At 49.9% G+C, this 17,646-nt stretch overlaps 1 protein-coding gene across 1 annotated transcript in view; it reads left to right on the plus strand.

Moving 5' to 3' along the window:
• Eps8l2 (EPS8 like 2) overlaps positions 1 to 13,425 on the plus strand; it is a 22,892-nt gene extending 9,467 nt beyond the window's left edge. Inside the window, exons 5-21 of the mRNA XM_021212573.2 lie at positions 5,704 to 5,865; positions 6,399 to 6,548; positions 6,620 to 6,699; positions 6,842 to 6,990; positions 7,074 to 7,144; positions 7,287 to 7,413; positions 7,571 to 7,659; positions 7,755 to 7,829; positions 8,060 to 8,208; positions 8,304 to 8,436; positions 8,722 to 8,834; positions 10,704 to 10,809; positions 11,397 to 11,516; positions 11,772 to 11,844; positions 11,985 to 12,165; positions 12,253 to 12,385; positions 12,535 to 13,425. Of these exons, the coding sequence (XP_021068232.1) occupies positions 5,704 to 5,865; positions 6,399 to 6,548; positions 6,620 to 6,699; positions 6,842 to 6,990; positions 7,074 to 7,144; positions 7,287 to 7,413; positions 7,571 to 7,659; positions 7,755 to 7,829; positions 8,060 to 8,208; positions 8,304 to 8,436; positions 8,722 to 8,834; positions 10,704 to 10,809; positions 11,397 to 11,516; positions 11,772 to 11,844; positions 11,985 to 12,165; positions 12,253 to 12,385; positions 12,535 to 12,648 (2,025 nt within the window). The 3' untranslated portion in view covers positions 12,649 to 13,425. The remainder of the gene's footprint in view (positions 1 to 5,703; positions 5,866 to 6,398; positions 6,549 to 6,619; positions 6,700 to 6,841; positions 6,991 to 7,073; positions 7,145 to 7,286; positions 7,414 to 7,570; positions 7,660 to 7,754; positions 7,830 to 8,059; positions 8,209 to 8,303; positions 8,437 to 8,721; positions 8,835 to 10,703; positions 10,810 to 11,396; positions 11,517 to 11,771; positions 11,845 to 11,984; positions 12,166 to 12,252; positions 12,386 to 12,534) is intronic.
• The last annotated feature ends 4,221 nt before the right edge of the window (positions 13,426 to 17,646 follow it).

Raw genomic sequence — 17,646 nt, forward strand, 5'->3', positions numbered from 1 at the left:
CCTCGAACTCAGAAATCCGCCTGCCTCTGCCTCCCGAGTGCTGGGATTAAAGGCCTGCGCCACCAGGCCCGGCTGTATTAGTGTTTATATGTATGTACATGTATCTGTGTGTGTGTCCAAGGAGGTCAGAGAGGAAGCCGGAGTTCCAGGCAGTTTTGAGCTGCCTGATGTGGGTGCTGACAACTGAGCTCCGTTCCTCTGCAAGGACAAATGTGCTCTTAACAACTGAACTATTTCTCCAGTACTGAAGACTTTTTAAAAGACAAATGTCTGTTAGAGATACTGACCTCAATTTTCTATATACTAACCATGGCAGACTTACATACCAGGTTATGTTGACCTATGACAGTGGAGAAGTGTGTCCTTTATTTTCAAAAAAAAAAAAAAGTTTGTGTAGTGTATTGTTTCTTACAAAAATATTTGTTAGGATTTACCACTGAAGCCTTCTGAGTGTAAGATTTCCTTTGGGGGTGGGGAGCAGCGTTGTTTGTTTTTTATTTTTGTTTTTCAGTCTTTTCAAGACTGGGTTTTTCTGTAGCATTGCTTTGCCCTGCCTCTGCCCACTGAGTGCTGGGATTAAAGGGGGTTAAAGGTGTACACCACCATGACTGGCCTGCAAGATTTCCTTTGTAGAGAAGTTTCATTCTCATGTCTGTGTGATTTTTAGTAATGTCCCTTCTTTCCTTTGGGTTTTTGAAAATCAGCAGGTCTTTTTGTTTGCTTGTGTGTTTGGTTAGTTGGTGTTCGATTATTGTTGTAGTTGTTTATTTCGTTGTTTGCCGTTGTTGTTTTGTTTTTGTAGCAGGGTCTCTTAGGTTAGTCCTAGCAAGCCTAGAACGTGCTATATAGACCAGGCTGGCTTTGACATGCACTGACCCTCCTGCTCCCACATGCATCTGCCTCCCAGAGAGCTGTGAGTGTAGGAAGACATCACCTACCGTGTCCTGCTCAGCCGTCACTGTTGCCTCTATTCACCCTTGCTAAGGGGGTAACTTTGGGCTTTATTTAATTTTCTGTGTCATTGTTTACTAGTTTGTGGATTTTTTTCCCTTAGTTTTCTTCCATTTCCTTTGGGTCTTGTTTTATGGAGCTTTTTTTGCACTGTTTATTTAGCATCCTTGCTGGTGATGGAACCCAGGGCCTTGTGCACGCTAGACAAGATCCTGCCACTAAGTCACACCCAGCAGTGTTTCTAGCTTGTTAAGGTAAAGGCTGAGATAATTGATCTTGAGTAGTTTTCTTACTTTATCAATTTTTAAAAATGTAATGTATGAGTGCTCAGCTGCATATACATCCGCAGGAGGCCAGAAGAGAGCATCAGATCCCTTATAGATGGTTGTTAGCCACCATATGGGTGCTGGGAATTGAACTAAGGACCTCTGGAAAAGCAGCCAGTGCTCTTAACCGCTGAGCCATCTCCTCAACCCCAAGTGCCTGTTTTCATTTTGTTTTGTTTTGATATTTCACTGAAATATTAGTGACATATAAGTTTTTTATTCATCTCCAAATATGTTTTAATCTTCTTATATTTTCTTTGTGACTTCATTTTTGGTTTTGGTTTCTTTCTTTTCTTTCTTTCTTTTTTTTTTTTTTCCCATTTCTTTGATTTTTGAGACAAGGTCTTATTATGTATCTCTGGCTGACCTGGAACTCATAGACCAGGCTGTCCTAGAATTCATACAGATCCACTTCCACTTCTCCTGGCCTTCTGAGTACTGGGACTAAAGGCGTGAGGCACTACCATTTATTTGCCTGGGCTATGACCTCATTTTGACCCATAAGTCATGTTTTCCATATGCTATTCACCCATCCATTCATTTATTCATGTTTCTGAGGCAGGGCTTCACTCTCTGGCCCAGCCTGGCCTGGAACCCCTGATCTCCCGGCTTCCATCTCCCAAGCAGAGAGCTCACAAGCATTCATCACCATGCCCAGCTTTGAGAATTCTTTTTTTTTTTTTTTTTTTTTTTTTTTTGGTTTTTTTGAGACAGGGTTTCTCTGTATAGCCTTGGCTGTCCTGGAACTCATTTGAGAATTCTTTTAAGTTTTAATTTATTTGTTTGATTGTTTTTGAGACAGGGCTCCATAGAGCCCAGACTAGCTAGCCTTGAACACTGCGTAGATGAAGAGGACCTTGAACTCCAGGTTCTTCTGTCTGGTAACTTCCAAGTGTTGAGATTATAGCCTTGCACCACCACACCCTGCTGAAGTTTTTTGTATTGATCTCTGCTCTCATTCCACCAAGGTCAAAAACCTCTGTGCTTATGCCTTTCCTGAGACGCCTTTGGTCGCCTAGCAGCATGACTTTGTTTGGTTAGTTGTGAGGCATTTTGTTTTAGTGTTTACCCTGCCTGCTACAGATGGAAGACTTGTCTCCCATCCCACTGCGTTTCTGCCTACTCGTTGTTGAACCTGTTTGCAGCCGGCCAGCTGGCCTAAATCTTGCATCTGTACAGGTTACCCACAGTGGCTTCGCCAGGGGTAGATTCGTGCAGGTGCTTTTCAAGGGGTCACTAATTTGTCCGTAAAGAGGCTGGGCAGGAGCTGGATGAGGGCACTGCTTCTCTGTCTAAACACACACGTGTAGCTCACAGGGACTTTGGGCAATGGATGGAATACGTGCAAAAGTCAATAGTCATCTCATTCCTGAGACAATAGTCTGCTAAGAGCGTCGGTTTGCATTTTTTTATTCAGTCAGGCTCCCTGCATTTCACTTTGTTAAAAGGTTACATTAGTGAGGCTGGAAAGACTGGTTAAGAGTTTTGCTGCTCTTACAAAGAACTCAGGTTTGTAAAGTTACACCAGGGACTGGAAAGATGGCTCAGAGTTAAGAGTGCTTGCTCTCACAGAGGACTTGGGTTCGATTCCAAACACCCACATGGTGGTTCCTCTAGTTCCAGGGGATCGGATGCCCTCCTATTCTGACCTCCATGGGCACCAGGTACTGGTACACACACACATATGAAGGCAAACACTCATATATATACATATATCACACATACACAGACCACACAAGGGTGTTGTGTCACATGCCTGTAATCCCAGCACCACTTGGAAGACAGAGATAAGAGGGCTACTACAAGTTCAAAGCCAGCCTGGGCCACTTGTCAAATTCCAAGCTAGCCAGAGCTACATAGCAACACCCTGTCAAAACAAACAAACAAGAAGAGATTATTTCTCGTTTGGAACCAGGATTTTTTTTTTTCATTTTCTCTTGATAAAGGTCCATTCACTCTGGTAAAGAGAGAGAGAGAGAGAGAGAGAGAGAGAGAGAGAGAGAGAGAGAGAGAGAGGCAACTAAACAGATATATAAATGAATAGACTAGAGTAAGTGGCTGGGTATGTACCCACTTGCCTCTCATTCCAACGCTTGGGAGGCAGAGGTAGATGGATCTCTGAGTTCCAGACTAGCCAGGGCAACAGTGAGACCCTGTCTCAAAATAAATAAATAAAATACTAAGATATGAAAATAAATAACCTACTTATAACCCAGTGTGGTGGCACACACTTGTAATCCCAGCACCAGGGAAGTTTGGGCAAGAAGGGAGTTGTGAATTCAAGGGCCTGGGCTATATAGTGAGACACTGGCTCAGAATCCTACTCCAGGCTGGAGGAATGGCTCAGCAGTTAAGAATACTTACTATCTGCTCCTCCAGAGGTTCAGAGTTCAATTTCCAGCAACCACACAGTGGCTAACAATCATCTATAATGGGATCTGATGCCCTCTCCTGTCATGTGGGCATACATGCAAATACAGCACTCATATACATAAATAAATCTTTTTTTTTTAAAGCTGTACTAAAAAGTTGCTTGTTCTTCTGTAGACGTGGTGCTCCTTTCCTTCAGTTATTTTGTTAGGTGCTATCTTTTTTCTTTTTTTCAGGAGTGGAGGGAGAGTCCAGCCACCCTCTGCACCTCTGCACCTGGGTGCCTCTCTCCTTATTTGTCCAACTCTTTTTTTTTTTTTTCCTTTTGGTTTTTCGAGACAGGGTTTCTCTGTGTAGCCCTGGCTGTCCTGGAACTCACTCTGTAGACCAGGCTGGCCTCGAACTCAGAAATCTGCCTGCCTCTGCCTCCCAAGTGCTGGGATTAAAGGCGTGTGCCACCAGGTCTGGCTCAGGTGTTATCTTTTTATCTTGGTTTGGTTTGTAATGGCTTGGTTGTTTGGGGGAGACTGTTTCCAAGACAGGGTTTCTCTGTATAGCCCTGGCCATCCTGGAACTTGCTCTGTAGACCAGGCTGGCCTTTAAGTCACAGAGATTCAACTGCCTCTGACTCCTGAATGCTGGGATTAAAAGGGTTCACTACCACCGTTCAACTGCATGTCAATTTCTTTATAAATATATGCAAAACTAGCCGAGGGCTGGAAAGATGGCTTTTACAGACAACCCAAGTTTGGTTCCCAACACTCACATCAGGCTGTTCACAACTCCCTGTACCTCCGGCTCCAGGGGTGCTAATACCCTCCTCTGGACTCCCCTGACACCAGGCACAAACATGTTATACACATATAAACATACATGCAGGCAAAAACAATCATAACATAAAATAAAGTAAAGGAAATAAAAAGAAAACTAGCCAAAGTCAAGGCGAGTGAAAGCCCAGGAAGCTGAGGTAGAAGGATCACCGGAAGTTTGAGGACATTCGGAGCTACATAGTGAATTATAGGCCAGCCTGTGCTACAGAGTGAAACCTCTCTTCAGAAAGGGGGTGAGGGGCTTGGGATGCGGCTCAGTGTGTACAGTACTTATCTAATATGCACAAAGCCTTGGGTTTGATCCTCAGTACCACAGACCCATACAAATATGGCAGCATAAGCCTGCAATCACATCACTTGGGAGAATCAGGGATACAACATCATCTTCAGCTACAGAGCAAGTTTCAGTTTGAGACCTGCCGGAGTTAAATGTTTCTCATATATGTATGATACAGGGTGTCTGTGGGTGGCCTGAAACTTGCTCTGTGAATCAGGCTGCCCTCAGCATTACAGAGATTTATCTGCCTGCCTCTGCCTCCCAAGTGCTGGGATTAAAAGCTTGCACCAGCCGGGCGTGGTGGCGCATGCCTTTAATCCCAGCACTCGGGAGGCAGAGGCAGGCGAATTTCTGAGTTCGAGGCTAGCCTGGTCTACAGAGTGAGTTCCAGGACAGCCAGGGCTACACAGAGAAACCCTGTCTCGAAAAACCAAAAAAAAAAAAAAAAAAAAAAAAAAAAAAAAAAAAAAAAAAAAAAAAAAAAAAAAAAAAAAAAAAAAAAAAAAACTTGCACCAGCATATCCAGCCAAGTCTGGAAAATGGTTTAATTTTATTATTCCACATGTATGGGTGTTTTACCTGCATGTGTGTGTGTGTGTGTGTGTATGCTACATGTATGACTCGTCCCCTGGAACTGGAGTTACAGAGGATTGTGAGCAGCCATGTGGGTGCTGAGAACTGAACGCTGATCTGAAAGAGCAGCTACTGTTCTTAACCACTGGCCCATCTCCCCTGTCCCAGTCTAAAAGTTTTTGAGGACTTAAGTCAGCAATCATAAGCCACAAAGACACACACACCAGAGCAGAAAGATGACTTCTCCCACCTGAGGTGTAGCTGTGGCCCTTCAGGATCCCCACTTGGCTGAGACTCCCAGACTGTCCCCTCTTGTGCCCAGGGTTTAAGTAGTAGAAAAGCTGTGCCTGGCAGTGACCTCTGACCTCTCCCTTAGCACCTGGCCACATTCATCATGGACAAGAGTGAGGCTATCGCCTCCGTGGATGACGCCATTCGGAAGCTGGTACAGCTGAGCTCCAAGGAGAAGGTCTGGGCCCAGGAAGTTCTGCTGCAGGTGAACGACAAGTCACTGCGACTGCTGGATGTTGAATCTCAGGTACTGGCTGGCAACAGCGGGTACAGGGAGCTGATGGACAAAGAGAGGCAGGGCCAGAGGTCCGGCTCATCCAGATGTGTGTGGCATGCTGGTCTGTGGAAGGGATGGAGCCGAGGGCAGTCAGGGAAAGCTGGCCAGCTGAGAGTCTGGGCCACTTTTGGCAACCTAGATTGGCTTAGCTCTGCACCTGCTAGGTTGCTGAGCAACCAGGGCAGGTTCTCTGCAAGAACCTTGCTGAGTGTCAAGCAAGATACGGCTGTGTCTCAGGGCCTATGCTCTAGGGCATCCCCAATTAGTTTCTGTATCCCTGTCCATGGGCCAGGTGTGGGCGGTGTTCCTGTTTTACACCTGTGAGTTACTCATGTGTTCCTATCTGGGGAACATATTCCACATACCATGGCCAGAGGAATCCATTGCTTGGGTGTCCGTCTGTTTCTCAGCCACATACATAGCGTTATTTATCATGATGGTAGCCTACATCCACATCCAAGGCCTGTCAGGCAAGGGCTAACCCACCGCGTACCCTCCCACAGGAAGAGCTGGAGAACTTTCCGCTGCCCACTGTGCAGCACAGCCAGACAGTGCTAAACCAGCTGCGCTACCCCTCTGTGCTGCTGCTCGTGTGCCAGGACTCAGACCAGAACAAGCCCGACATCCACTTCTTTCACTGTGACGAGGTGGAGGTAAGACAGCCAGCCAGGGGTGGGCGAGATGCCAGTTAGCCGAGCTGACTTGACCCTCCTGTATCCCCCAGGCGGAACTTGTGCAGGAAGACATTGAGAGTGCCCTGGCTGACTACCGCCTGGGGAAGAAGATGAGACCACAGACTCTCAAGTAGGGCCCTGGGGATGTAGAAAGTGAGGGATCTGGCGCTTTTGTTTGGGGCACCTTAGCCTGGGTTGTAAGGACAGCAAGGTGGCAGCACCCAGCAGGAGGGCCATGGCCAGGCTGAGCTATGTCTTCCTCTGCCCTCTAGGGGACACCAGGAGAAGATCCGCCAGCGGCAGTCTATCTTGCCCCCTCCACAGAGCCCAGCCCCCATTCCCTTCCAGCGTCAGCCTGGAGATTCCCCTCAGGCCAAGAACCGTGTGGGCCTGCCCTTGCCAGTGCCATTCAGTGAACCAGGTAAGCTGAGGGATGGGTGGGGATTCCATTTGGGGTTAATGGAGAACCCTTCAGCAGCTGCTCTGCATCCCCTCCCCCAACAGGCTATCGCCGTAGGGAATCCCAGGATGAGGAGCCACGGGCTGTGCTGGCTCAGAGAATAGAGAAGGAGACGGTGGGTGTCCAGCCTCCCAAGACTCTTTTCCATCCTTGCCTGCTTCCTGTTGGCACTGGGTCTGGCTCATTGTTGCCAGAGTGTCCCCACAGCAGGTAGGGGGACGATAATGGCTGACCCCTGTTCCCTCTTCTAACTTCAGCAAATCCTTAACTGTACCCTGGATGACATTGAATGGTTCGTGGCCCGGCTGCAGAAGGCAGCTGAGGCTTTCAAGCAGTTGAACCAGCGGAAAAAGGGGAAGAAGAAGAACAAGAAGGGGCCAGCAGGTACCAACCAGAGTGATAGGGAAGGGGCTGGAGAACGCTGGGGCTAGAAATGGTGGGCACACACTAAGCTGAAGGGAAGGTGAGTCTGGAAGGGGACAGCATCCAACAGCAGGCATGCAACGGGGTCCAGGGCTCACAATTTTCCACCTTTTGCCAGAGGGTGTCCTTACACTTCGGGCACGCCCCCCTTCAGAGGGAGAGTTTGTTGACTGTTTCCAGAAAACCAAGCTGGCCATCAACCTGCTGGTGAGTCGGCCCCGCCCTGTGTTGGGGGTGCAGGTGGGGTGCAGGCCCACACACGCACATGCCATCTGTCACCTGCTTGTTCTTCCCACCCCCAGGCGAAGCTGCAGAAGCACATCCAAAACCCCAGTGCAGCTGAGCTGGTGCACTTCCTCTTCGGGCCTCTGGATCTGGTGACTGGGGCTGGGACAGGGTGGGGTCAGGGGCAACAGAGTGATACACATGGGTTTGGAGTGGAGGAAACAAGTGCCCACCTTAGCATACGCAAGCTCTGTCTGGGTTCCCAGGAGGCCACAGTCTGTCATCCCTGAGTACCGGCCTGTAGAGCTGTGGTGGGTGGGGATAGGCTGGGTCTGGTGGATTTGGTGGGCTGGGCTTCCCCACTAAAACTCACTCTGTCTAGATCATCAACACCTGTGGCGGCCCCGACATAGCACGCTCTGTCTCCAGCCCTTTGCTGTCCACTGATGCTGTGAGCTTCTTGCGTGGCCACCTGGTCCCCAAAGAGATGACACTGTGGGAATCACTGGGGGAGACCTGGATGAGGCCTCGGTATGGAGAAGGGGCAAGATGTGAACTAAATAGAGGTCTCAGGTGGGTTGGTCCTAGCAGGGCATGTGACTGACCTTCTGGACTGCTGACCACAGCTCTGAGTGGCCCCGGGAGCCACAGGTGCCACTCTATGTGCCCAAGTTCCGCAGTGGCTGGGAACCACCCCTGGATGTCCTACAGGAGGCTCCCTGGGAGGTAGAAGGACTGGCATCTGTGCCCAGTGATCAGGTCAGAACTCCAGCCCCGCCCATGCCCGCCCCTCCCCAGAACTCCTCCCCAACCACCCGTGCTTCTACCCTCAAGGCTTCTAAAGCAACAATGTCTTCTACCCCAACCCCTGCAATGCCAGGTCACCTTGGCTGACCACCTGCCTGAGCATTTGGCCCTTTGTCCTCAATGGTGCTAGGTCACAGCACATTCATCAACCTGTGTCCTTTGTCCCAAGACTGATCACAGTCACTGTAGCCCATCTGCTACCCCACATCAAACCCAGGCTCCCTGCTTTCCCCACAGCTGACCCCCAAGAGCCGACTATCCGTACGACATTCCCCAAAGCACAGCCTCTCCTCCGAGCCCCAAGCCCCAGAGGACATTTCACCACCAGGAAGCTCCCCACATGCTAACAGGTAAGTCCCCACAGTGTGAGCGCCGCACACTGTTGCAGGTGGGCAACCTCAACATGTCAAATGCCCCCATTCTGGTTTAAAATAGTTATTTTCCAAACGAGAATCCAACCTTCTTCTTGTTTTTAATATAATTTTAATTCTTATTGAAAATAGCTTTTCATACAATACAGTCTGATCATGGTTCCCCTCGCCTATCTCCTGCCAGAGCCTCCCCACCCACCCACATCCACACTCTTTATTTCTCTCTCTCTCTCATAACAACAACAAAACATAGCAAACAAGAGTAGAACAAAACCAGCAGAAGAAAGAACCAAAGAAACAAAAAAGTATGAAAAATTCCATAAAACCACAGAATCAGAAACCATTGTGCATAAGCAGAGACCTGTGTTGTAACAACAGTGTCCAGGCAAAGAAAGCATCGCCTACCAGAAGCCTCGAAACAATAGCACTGAGCTCGATTTGCACTAGCCACCGATTTTCTTCTTAACTTTGTTCCTTTAATGATTTATTTGGATTTTATGTGTATTGGTGTTTTGCTTGCATGCATGAGCGTATAGGATCCCCTGGAACTGGAGTCACAGACATTTGTGAACTTCCATGTGGGTGCTGGGAATTGAACCTGGGTCCTCTGGAAGAGCAGCTAGGGCTTTTAACCATTGAGCCATCTCTCCAGCCCCTCCCTCTTCTTAGCTTTCTAACATATAATTGAAGGAAACTTTTCAAGTCACATCTGCTTTCAAAAATCTTAATTCATATCAGTTCTTTCTTTTTTTTTTTTTTTTTTTTGAGACAGGGTTTCTCTGTGTAGCCCTGGCTGTCCTGGAACTCACTCTGTAGACCAGGCTGGCCTCGAACTCAGAAATTCGCCTGCCTCTGCCTCCCGAGACTTTTCTTGTTTCATAATCAGTGTTAGAAAGGGACAGAGATTGGATGTGTAGACCCACACCTTTGATCCCAGGACTCAGGAGGCAGAGGCAGGCAGAGCTCTGTGAGTCTGAGGCAGTTAATGGCTGCATAGTGAGACGCTGTCAAAATTTTAATTAAATTAAAATCAAGGTTAGAAACTCACTGAACCAAAAAAGGAAGGAAAGAAACAAAGGCCACCAGTAACTCCTCCAAGCGCTGCCCACTGTGGTGCTGCTGGGAACTCAGAGCGAGGGGCCCTGATTATCCCCTCCCCCCTGCGCATGCATCCCACACTCCCCCGTGAGTTTAAGAGAGCCCAAGACATGGGGGATCCCTCTTACCTCCCTCTCTGGTTCTTACTCATACCCAGAGTCTACCTGGTGGTCCTAGGGCTCCTTTTCAAAGTGAGCCCCTCTCCTTGGGATTTCTTTAGCTATCTAGTGTCCCTACTGGGATCACATGTATGGGACATTCTCAGCCTATTAGTACACTGGGCACAGACCTGGATCCCCCATCCCTCCTCCCTCCCCAGTGCCACACTGACCAGGAATGTGACCTGGCTGGGGGGAAATCATTAGCCAGAGCTCACCCCTGCTCCAGGGATGCAAGGGGACTTCCAGAAAGGACACATCGTATCTCTAAGGGGCTGTAACTGAAAATATCCTAGCTCTGTGGTCGACTGGGAACATGTGACCCTGTCACTCCCTAGGCACACCTCTTGCTCTAGTCCCTCTGAGGAGCAGGGCAAGAGACTCCCCAAGATAGTTTGAGCTGGACCAGCCTCTTGGAGTCTGTTCTGCCCCCCCCCCCCTGCCTGCTGGAGTGTCACAGTTTCCACTCCCAGCTGAGAAGCACAGCCTCTCTTCACTGCAACCTGGGCAGCCGAACAGGAGGCAGCTGCAGCTGGGAAGCAGGAAGAGACTCCTGTCCAGCCCTGGGCCTCAACTCTTCCTGGTCCTGCAGGGGCTACCAGCCGACACCAGCCATGACCAAGTATGTGAAGATCCTCTATGATTTCACAGCACGAAACGCCAATGAGCTGTCTGTGCTCAAGGACGAGGTCCTAGAGGTAAGGACCCGGGCTAAGGACCCAGGCTACACAGGGGAAGAGGGGTATGCTCTGGGACCATGGTCTGTAATCCACCCATCTTCCCAGTGTGCTTGACCTGGGCTTCCTACTGGGCCTCCAGGGGCCTCTCTGACCTCCACCACAGTCTGGCTGAGCCACTGAGCTGCCGTCTGATGTCTGGGGGATCCCTGAAGGTCTACCATGGTGGGTAGCCCTTCGGTAGAAGCCAGCCGGGGCTTGTCATTCATGGCCACCCAAGAACACTACCCTGGACCAACTTATTTGTGCCTAACCTGAATCCAGGCCACCTACTGAGGGACAGAAAGTGGAGCAGGCTGGGGGAAGCTCTGCACTCAGAATCAGGTTAAGAGGTACCCTATCTCCAGGACTGGGGAGGCAGGCAGGTACTGGGTAGCCCATCAGGCCAAGACATGCCCAGAGGATGGAGAGCTGTGCTTGAGATTCCTGGACGATGCTTTGCCCCTCTGTAAAGGGTTTGGCAACTGTCCCCAGCATCTGACTCAAGCAGTACTTGAGGTCTGCACGAGGATGCTGGTGAGTCTCACAGACATTTGGACACTTGGCAGGTGCTGGAGGATGGCCGGCAGTGGTGGAAGCTACGAAATCGCAGTGGCCAGGCGGGCTACGTGCCCTGTAACATCCTGGCTGAGGCTCGGCAAGAGGACGTGGGTGCCCCCTTGGAACAGGTGATCGCCTGCCACGACTCCATTCTGTCTACAGCACAGTCAGAGCCCCTAAGGTCAGGGGTGCAGCTGGTCTCAATGTGATATTTGAACCTGATCCCTGGAAACCTGCTGCCCCCAAGCTGGGCCAAGGGCTGTGTGGGTTCCTGGGGTCTTACTCAAGGGAAGAAAGGGCTGGCCCACTCATCTGGGGTCCTGGGTAAGTCCTTATATAATAGCCCCTCACCTTACCCCTCACCTCTTCCTCACTCCTTGCAGTCTGGCCAGAAATACTGGGGTCCAGCCAGCCCCACCCACAAACTGCCCCCCATTTTCGCAGGGAACAAAGAAGGTGAGTAGACCCACTTTGGGGTTAGAAGTGCGGGGGGAGTGGGGGAGGGAGGTGATAGGATGCGGGGGAGGGCGGGGGGGTGGGAAGAGGCAGAGAACGGTTCGGTCTGAGTGAAGGGGCTGAGAGCGTGCGCCCCACAGAGCTAATCCACCACATGGACGAGGTCAATGACGAGCTCATGAAAAAGATCAGCCACATCAAGACACAGCCGCAGCGCAACTTCCGCGTGGAGCGCAGCCAGCCAGTGCACCTGCCGCTTACCTTCGAGTCAGGACCGGACGAGGTCCGCGCCTGGCTGGAAGCCAAGGCCTTCAGTGCCAGGTGAGCCCCGGGTGTACAGCCGGTGGGGCGGGGCCTGGTGGGCAGTGCCACGCCCACGGCCCCGCCCTCACACCCACCCGCCCCTAGGATCGTGGAGAACCTGGGCATCTTAACTGGACCCCAGCTCTTCTCACTCAACAAGGAGGAACTGAAAAAAGTGTGCGGGGAAGAGGGCAGTCGCGTGTACAGCCAGCTCACGGTTCAGAAGTCCTTCCTGGAGGTGAGCAGCTCCTGCCTGCTTCTGAGTTCCTTCCTAGGCATAACAAGCACCTGTGCCTGGGGGCACTGGAAAAACAGGAAACAGCAGGGCCCTGTCCTGTACCCTCCATTCCCCAACCTCCCGGCTGAGGTCCAATCTCTTTTTCCTAGAAACAACAAAGTGGGTCGGAACTGGAGAAGCTTATGAGCAAGATCAGGAGGGCTGAGGACAGCTATACCAGCCAACACACTTCACCAGAGGCAGAGGGGGCGCCGCACCTGTAATGGGCCCAACCCAAATGCATGGAGTATTATTTTTATATGTGTATTATTTTATACCAAGGACACAGATGGGCTGGGTGTAGCTGGCTTACCTGCCTCCAGGCAGAGTCCTGTGTGTAAGCCTAGCTACACCTATGGGTAGCTCTTTTGCCACCCGAGCCCTACCCCCAACCCATACTCTTCTCCCAAAACCAAGGCCAGCCTCAGCCAAACCTGTACCTGGCAGTGCCAGTCCCTTCTCAACCTGCTGCCAAGGCCCCAGGACTCTCCGGGTGGGCAAGGCCCTTCCCCTGGTCGTCTTGGTGCACATGGAGGTTCTTGTTCCTTCCGATGCTGGGTCCCGACTCCACACCTCTCCCTTGTGTTGCTTGTTTCTACATTCATGTTTCCCTGCATCCACTGTGCCCTCCCTGCAGGATGGGCCTGAGCCCTCAACTGGCCAGCCTGGTGTCCTTGCCTACATATTTGCCCACTCCCTTCACGCTGCTAGCATCCCAGGAACGACCTGGTCAGGGGCTCCAGGCCAGGAGACCTTGGGTGACCTGCTGGTATAGAGTATGCTGTATTCTTTCTTCTTTGAGACCTAAGAATGCACCAGACATAGGTTCTGACTTCAAACGTCCCATCCCACCCAAAGAGCCTGTGATAACAGATGTCTCTGGCTATTTCCACCAGCCTGTGTGCTGGTGGCTGGTGCGTTTTCCAGCTCTGGATGGAGCCCCAGACCCAGAGATGAGAGTGGGAACTCCACGGCTATGTCAATAAACCAGATGTCTCCTAGCAACTTATATATCTGTTTCTTGGGGTAGAAGTGCTCTGACACCAATCTCCAAACTGCCTCTTCTTCCTCCTCCTTTTCTCTGGGATAGTGCATTGGCCCTGGACTCTGAATCAGCATCCTGCCTAAGCCCTCTGTGCTGGGATCCCACACGTAGATCACCAAGCCTGGTCGTGCTCTTCAAAGATCTTTCCAGCAGAGAGCAACCCATCCACACAGGTTGTGCTTTGGCCATGCCAGGGGACACCTCTCGCCTCCCCGCCCATCCAAAATGGCCCTGAGGACATTTCTGGGCGGGACTCCTGAGGGTGTCTAGACAGCCCAAAGCCTTCCAACCAGCTGGCTTTCAAAGGTCCCATTCTGAGTAGGAGCAGAGACCCAGGTATCTGCTTGACTGGCGGGAGACTCTCCTTTGACGCAAGCCTTTGGTGCCATCTGCTGGTGGCTCTTTATGCATCTTTGGGTGACTGTTAGATACCTTGTATCTGGTGTGAAGACTTTCCTGCATTCCAAATTGCTAGTGAGTCAAATCCGGACAAAGATCACCTGAATCCTCAATGTACCGTGGGGAGACTGAGGTGCAGAGACTGTGCCCCTCAACTAATCCACCACCGACCCAGACTTGGCCTTAGGTCTCAGAGGCTCCAGCCCCTCAGCTCAGACAAGCCCCCATGGGACCCAGTCTTTCCAGCAGTCTTATCTCCAAGATGGTTGGCGCCACCCTTAGGGAGTCTCCAGAACCTGTGTCTGCTTCTTCATCTAACCCTCCTAGCCCTTCCGCATCCTCCTGCACTTACTGCGGCTTCCACAGGGCTGAGGAGGCTGCAGACCTCTAAGCCCAAGCAGCCCTCCCTGCCCCAGGAGCTCCCGACTCCTCACTCCCATGTGCTCAGGCCCCAGCTAAACAGCTGCCTCGGGCCTCTGAGTTCTTGGAAGTTGTCCTACTTCTCTCAAGGGCCTTCCACCACCTCTAGGTCCTTTTTAAAAAGTAGAGAGCTGGGTGTGGTAGCATACACATTTAATCCCAGAAAGCAGAGGCAGGAGGACAATCTGTGTGAATTAGAAGTAGGTCTACACAGCAAGTCCCAGCCTGGCCAGGGTTATAGAGTTTAAAAAACAAAAAAATCAAACAAACAAGAAAAAACACTGTTAAAAATCTTTACTTTTAAATATTTTTTAAGATTTTTTTTTGTTTTTATTTTATGTGTATGAATATTTGCCTGTACATGTTCATATGTGCACCATATACACCACATGTGTGTCTGGTGCCCACAAAGGCCAGACATTCTCTGGAACTGGAGTTATAGATAGTTGTGGGTCCTGGAACCCCAACCATGGTCCTCTGTAGCAGTAACTGTCCCTAAAGGCTGAGACAGCTCTCCTTATTAATTCTGTAAGGCACAATCTCACATAGCACACGCCTCATACTTTTGATGTGGCTGATGGGTGGCCTTGAAGGATTATAGGCAGGCACCTAGTTTTATATGTTGCTGGGGATAGAGGGAAACATTCTGCCAAACAGAGCTAAGTCCTGGACCCTCAGAACCTTTCAAAGAGAATAGCAGAGGACCACCCATCAAAGGCACCTAGAGAAGAGAAGTGCTGCAGCCCCAGGGCGAGCTGACCTGGGGCCTTCCCTAACTACTTATTCTTCCCTCTGTTGGGTGTCACTATCCGGGCCTGCACATGAGAGATAACAAACAAGAACCATGCACCAAGCACTATCCCCAGCATTGGGTGACCTCACTCAAGCTTGAAGATGCTGGTCCAGACTAAAGAATGAGGCTCAAAGAACCCAGGTCACCTGGGCTGGGGTTCAAGTGCAACTTTCCTCATTGTAACACACCTCTCCCTGATCTCTCTACCCAGCAATTCAGCAGGAGAGAGGGAAAGGCTCGCCCTACCTGTGGGAACCCAGCTGAAGAGGGTCTGTCCATAGGTTGGGTAGATTTGCCCTGGACAAGAAGGAAGAATGAACTTTAAATCCCCAAACCTAGAGTTGGTTTCTAAGCTACTTAGCCAATAAGCTCTTCGTGTGTGGGACTGCTGTGACTACTACTCTGTGCCTAGCTCCACCACCAACAAGTATTTCCATGAACAAGGCCCATCTCTGTCTGGGGACAAGCATGTCTTTGTGATCGGCCAACCTCCTGACCACCCACAGCAGCCCATGGATGCCTGTGGCCACTCAAGCCATTCAAAACACGGGGCTTCCTATACCACTCAGAAGAGGCTTGCCCTTCCTTCTTAGAAAATGACATAAAATAGTTGACTTCTCAAGGTATTTGGAGGAATGACCGAGATGCTGAGATGTCCCGTCTACCTGGGTGACCCAGCACAAGATACACATGTTATCTGGGGACAGTGATGCTTAGCCAAAGTGGCTAAATCTCTGTGCAAGTCCCATGAAGGGACCCTTGACATAGGTGAATGCCGAGAAAATGCTTTGTGTGTGGAGAAGCAGAAAGGATCTACCCTGGCCCTAAAAGTGAATGTTTCCCTGGGAGTATTGGATAAAACATGACAGACAAAACTGTCAAGTGTCCATGGAGAAGATCTGTAGTCAAATAACTTGTGCTCAAACAGGAAGATGTGAATTTGAGTTCAAAGAGACAATGTGTGTTGTGAGTGCTGCTACGGGGCACAGAGCAGAGAGGAGTGGTGGCCAAGCTATACAGCCCTGAGCATACAAAGCATAACAGACCCTTGCTAGGCATGGTGATTCATACCTGGAATGCTGAAGCAGGAGGATTACCATGAGTTTGAGGCCAGCATGGGCTTATAGCGCTACCCTGCCCCAAAGAACAACCAAAATTAAACTTCTTTTGTTGATCACCATTCCCCAAAGTGCTGTCAAGAGACACATTACACACTGAGGGGTCTTAAGTGCACACCTCGCTGTGGATGGTATCAGGGGCACGGCTGCTTAAGAACTTTCTTCAAGGTTTGAGGTACAGGCGAGTAGCAGGGGGCAGGGGGAAGCTTGGGGTCGAGCTCAAGGAGGACCTTTGGATGCTTGGTTAGGACTAGGCATATAGGAGGTATAATCCATTCGTGTACAATGAACACATAACTAAGGTGAGTTTCAAAGCTCAGAGAGCCCTGCTAGGCTCTCCACCTATGGGTCCTGAGCAAGAACTTTCTGAGGGGCCAGAGAGATGGTTCAGTGGTTAAGAGAACTGGCCGCTCCTCTAGAGAAGCCGGGTTCAGTTTCCAGCAGCCTTGTGGCAGCTCACAACTGCCTTAAAATGAAATTATAATATAATATACAAAAATCTTTCTGTAACTTCCCAAATAAGGCATTTGAAACCTCATCTTCCTGTTGAGTCCTGCTTTGAGTGTAACAGCGATATGTGTGGGTGAGTGTGTGTGTGCGTGTGCGTGTGCGTGTGCGTGTGTGTGTGTGTGTGTGTGTTAGAGATGTGGCTCAGTGGTTAAGAGCATTTGTTACTCTTACAGAGGATCCAGGTTTGATTTCCAGTACCCACAAGATGGCTTTCAACTCCCTGTAACCCCAGTTTCAAGGAGTGCATCAAGCATAGACATGCATGTAGGCAAAACATTCATATGCAAAATAGAACAAATTTTTAAAAATAAAATGAAATACAAAATCTTTTTGAAAGAAAGAAAGGCTAAGCAAGGCATGAGGAATAAGCCATTAAGCAGCACCCCTCCGAGGTGGCTTTTTCTTTAGTCCTCCTTAGTGTGGTGGTTTGAATAAAAATGCCCCCCATAGCCGGGCATGGTGGCACACGCCTTTAATCCCAGCACTTGGGAGGCAGAGGCAGGCAGATTTCTGAGTTTGAATCCAGCCTGGTCTACAGAGTGAGTTCCAGGACAGCCAAGGCTACACAGAGAAACCCTGTCTCGAAAAACCAAAAAAATAAAATAAAATAAAAAAATAAAATAATGCCCCCCATAGGACCATAGGGAGTGACACTAACAGAAGATGTAGCTTTGTTGGAGGAAATGCGTCACTAGGGGGTGGGCTTTAAGGTCTCAGATGCTCAGGCCTGGCCAGTGTGTCACTGTCACTTCCTGCTGCCTGTGGGATTCAGATGTAGAACTCTCAGCTACTTCTCCAGCACCGTGTCTGCCTGCATGCATGCCACCATGCTTCCCACCATGACCATAATTGACTAAACCTCTAAGACTGTAAGCCAGCCCCAATTAAATGTTTTCCATTGTAAGAGTTGTTGTAGTCATGGTGTCTCTTCACAGCA

This window comes from Mus pahari, chromosome 1 (assembly GCF_900095145.1).
Source record: "Mus pahari chromosome 1, PAHARI_EIJ_v1.1, whole genome shotgun sequence".
Taxonomy (NCBI): Eukaryota; Metazoa; Chordata; class Mammalia; order Rodentia; family Muridae; genus Mus; species Mus pahari.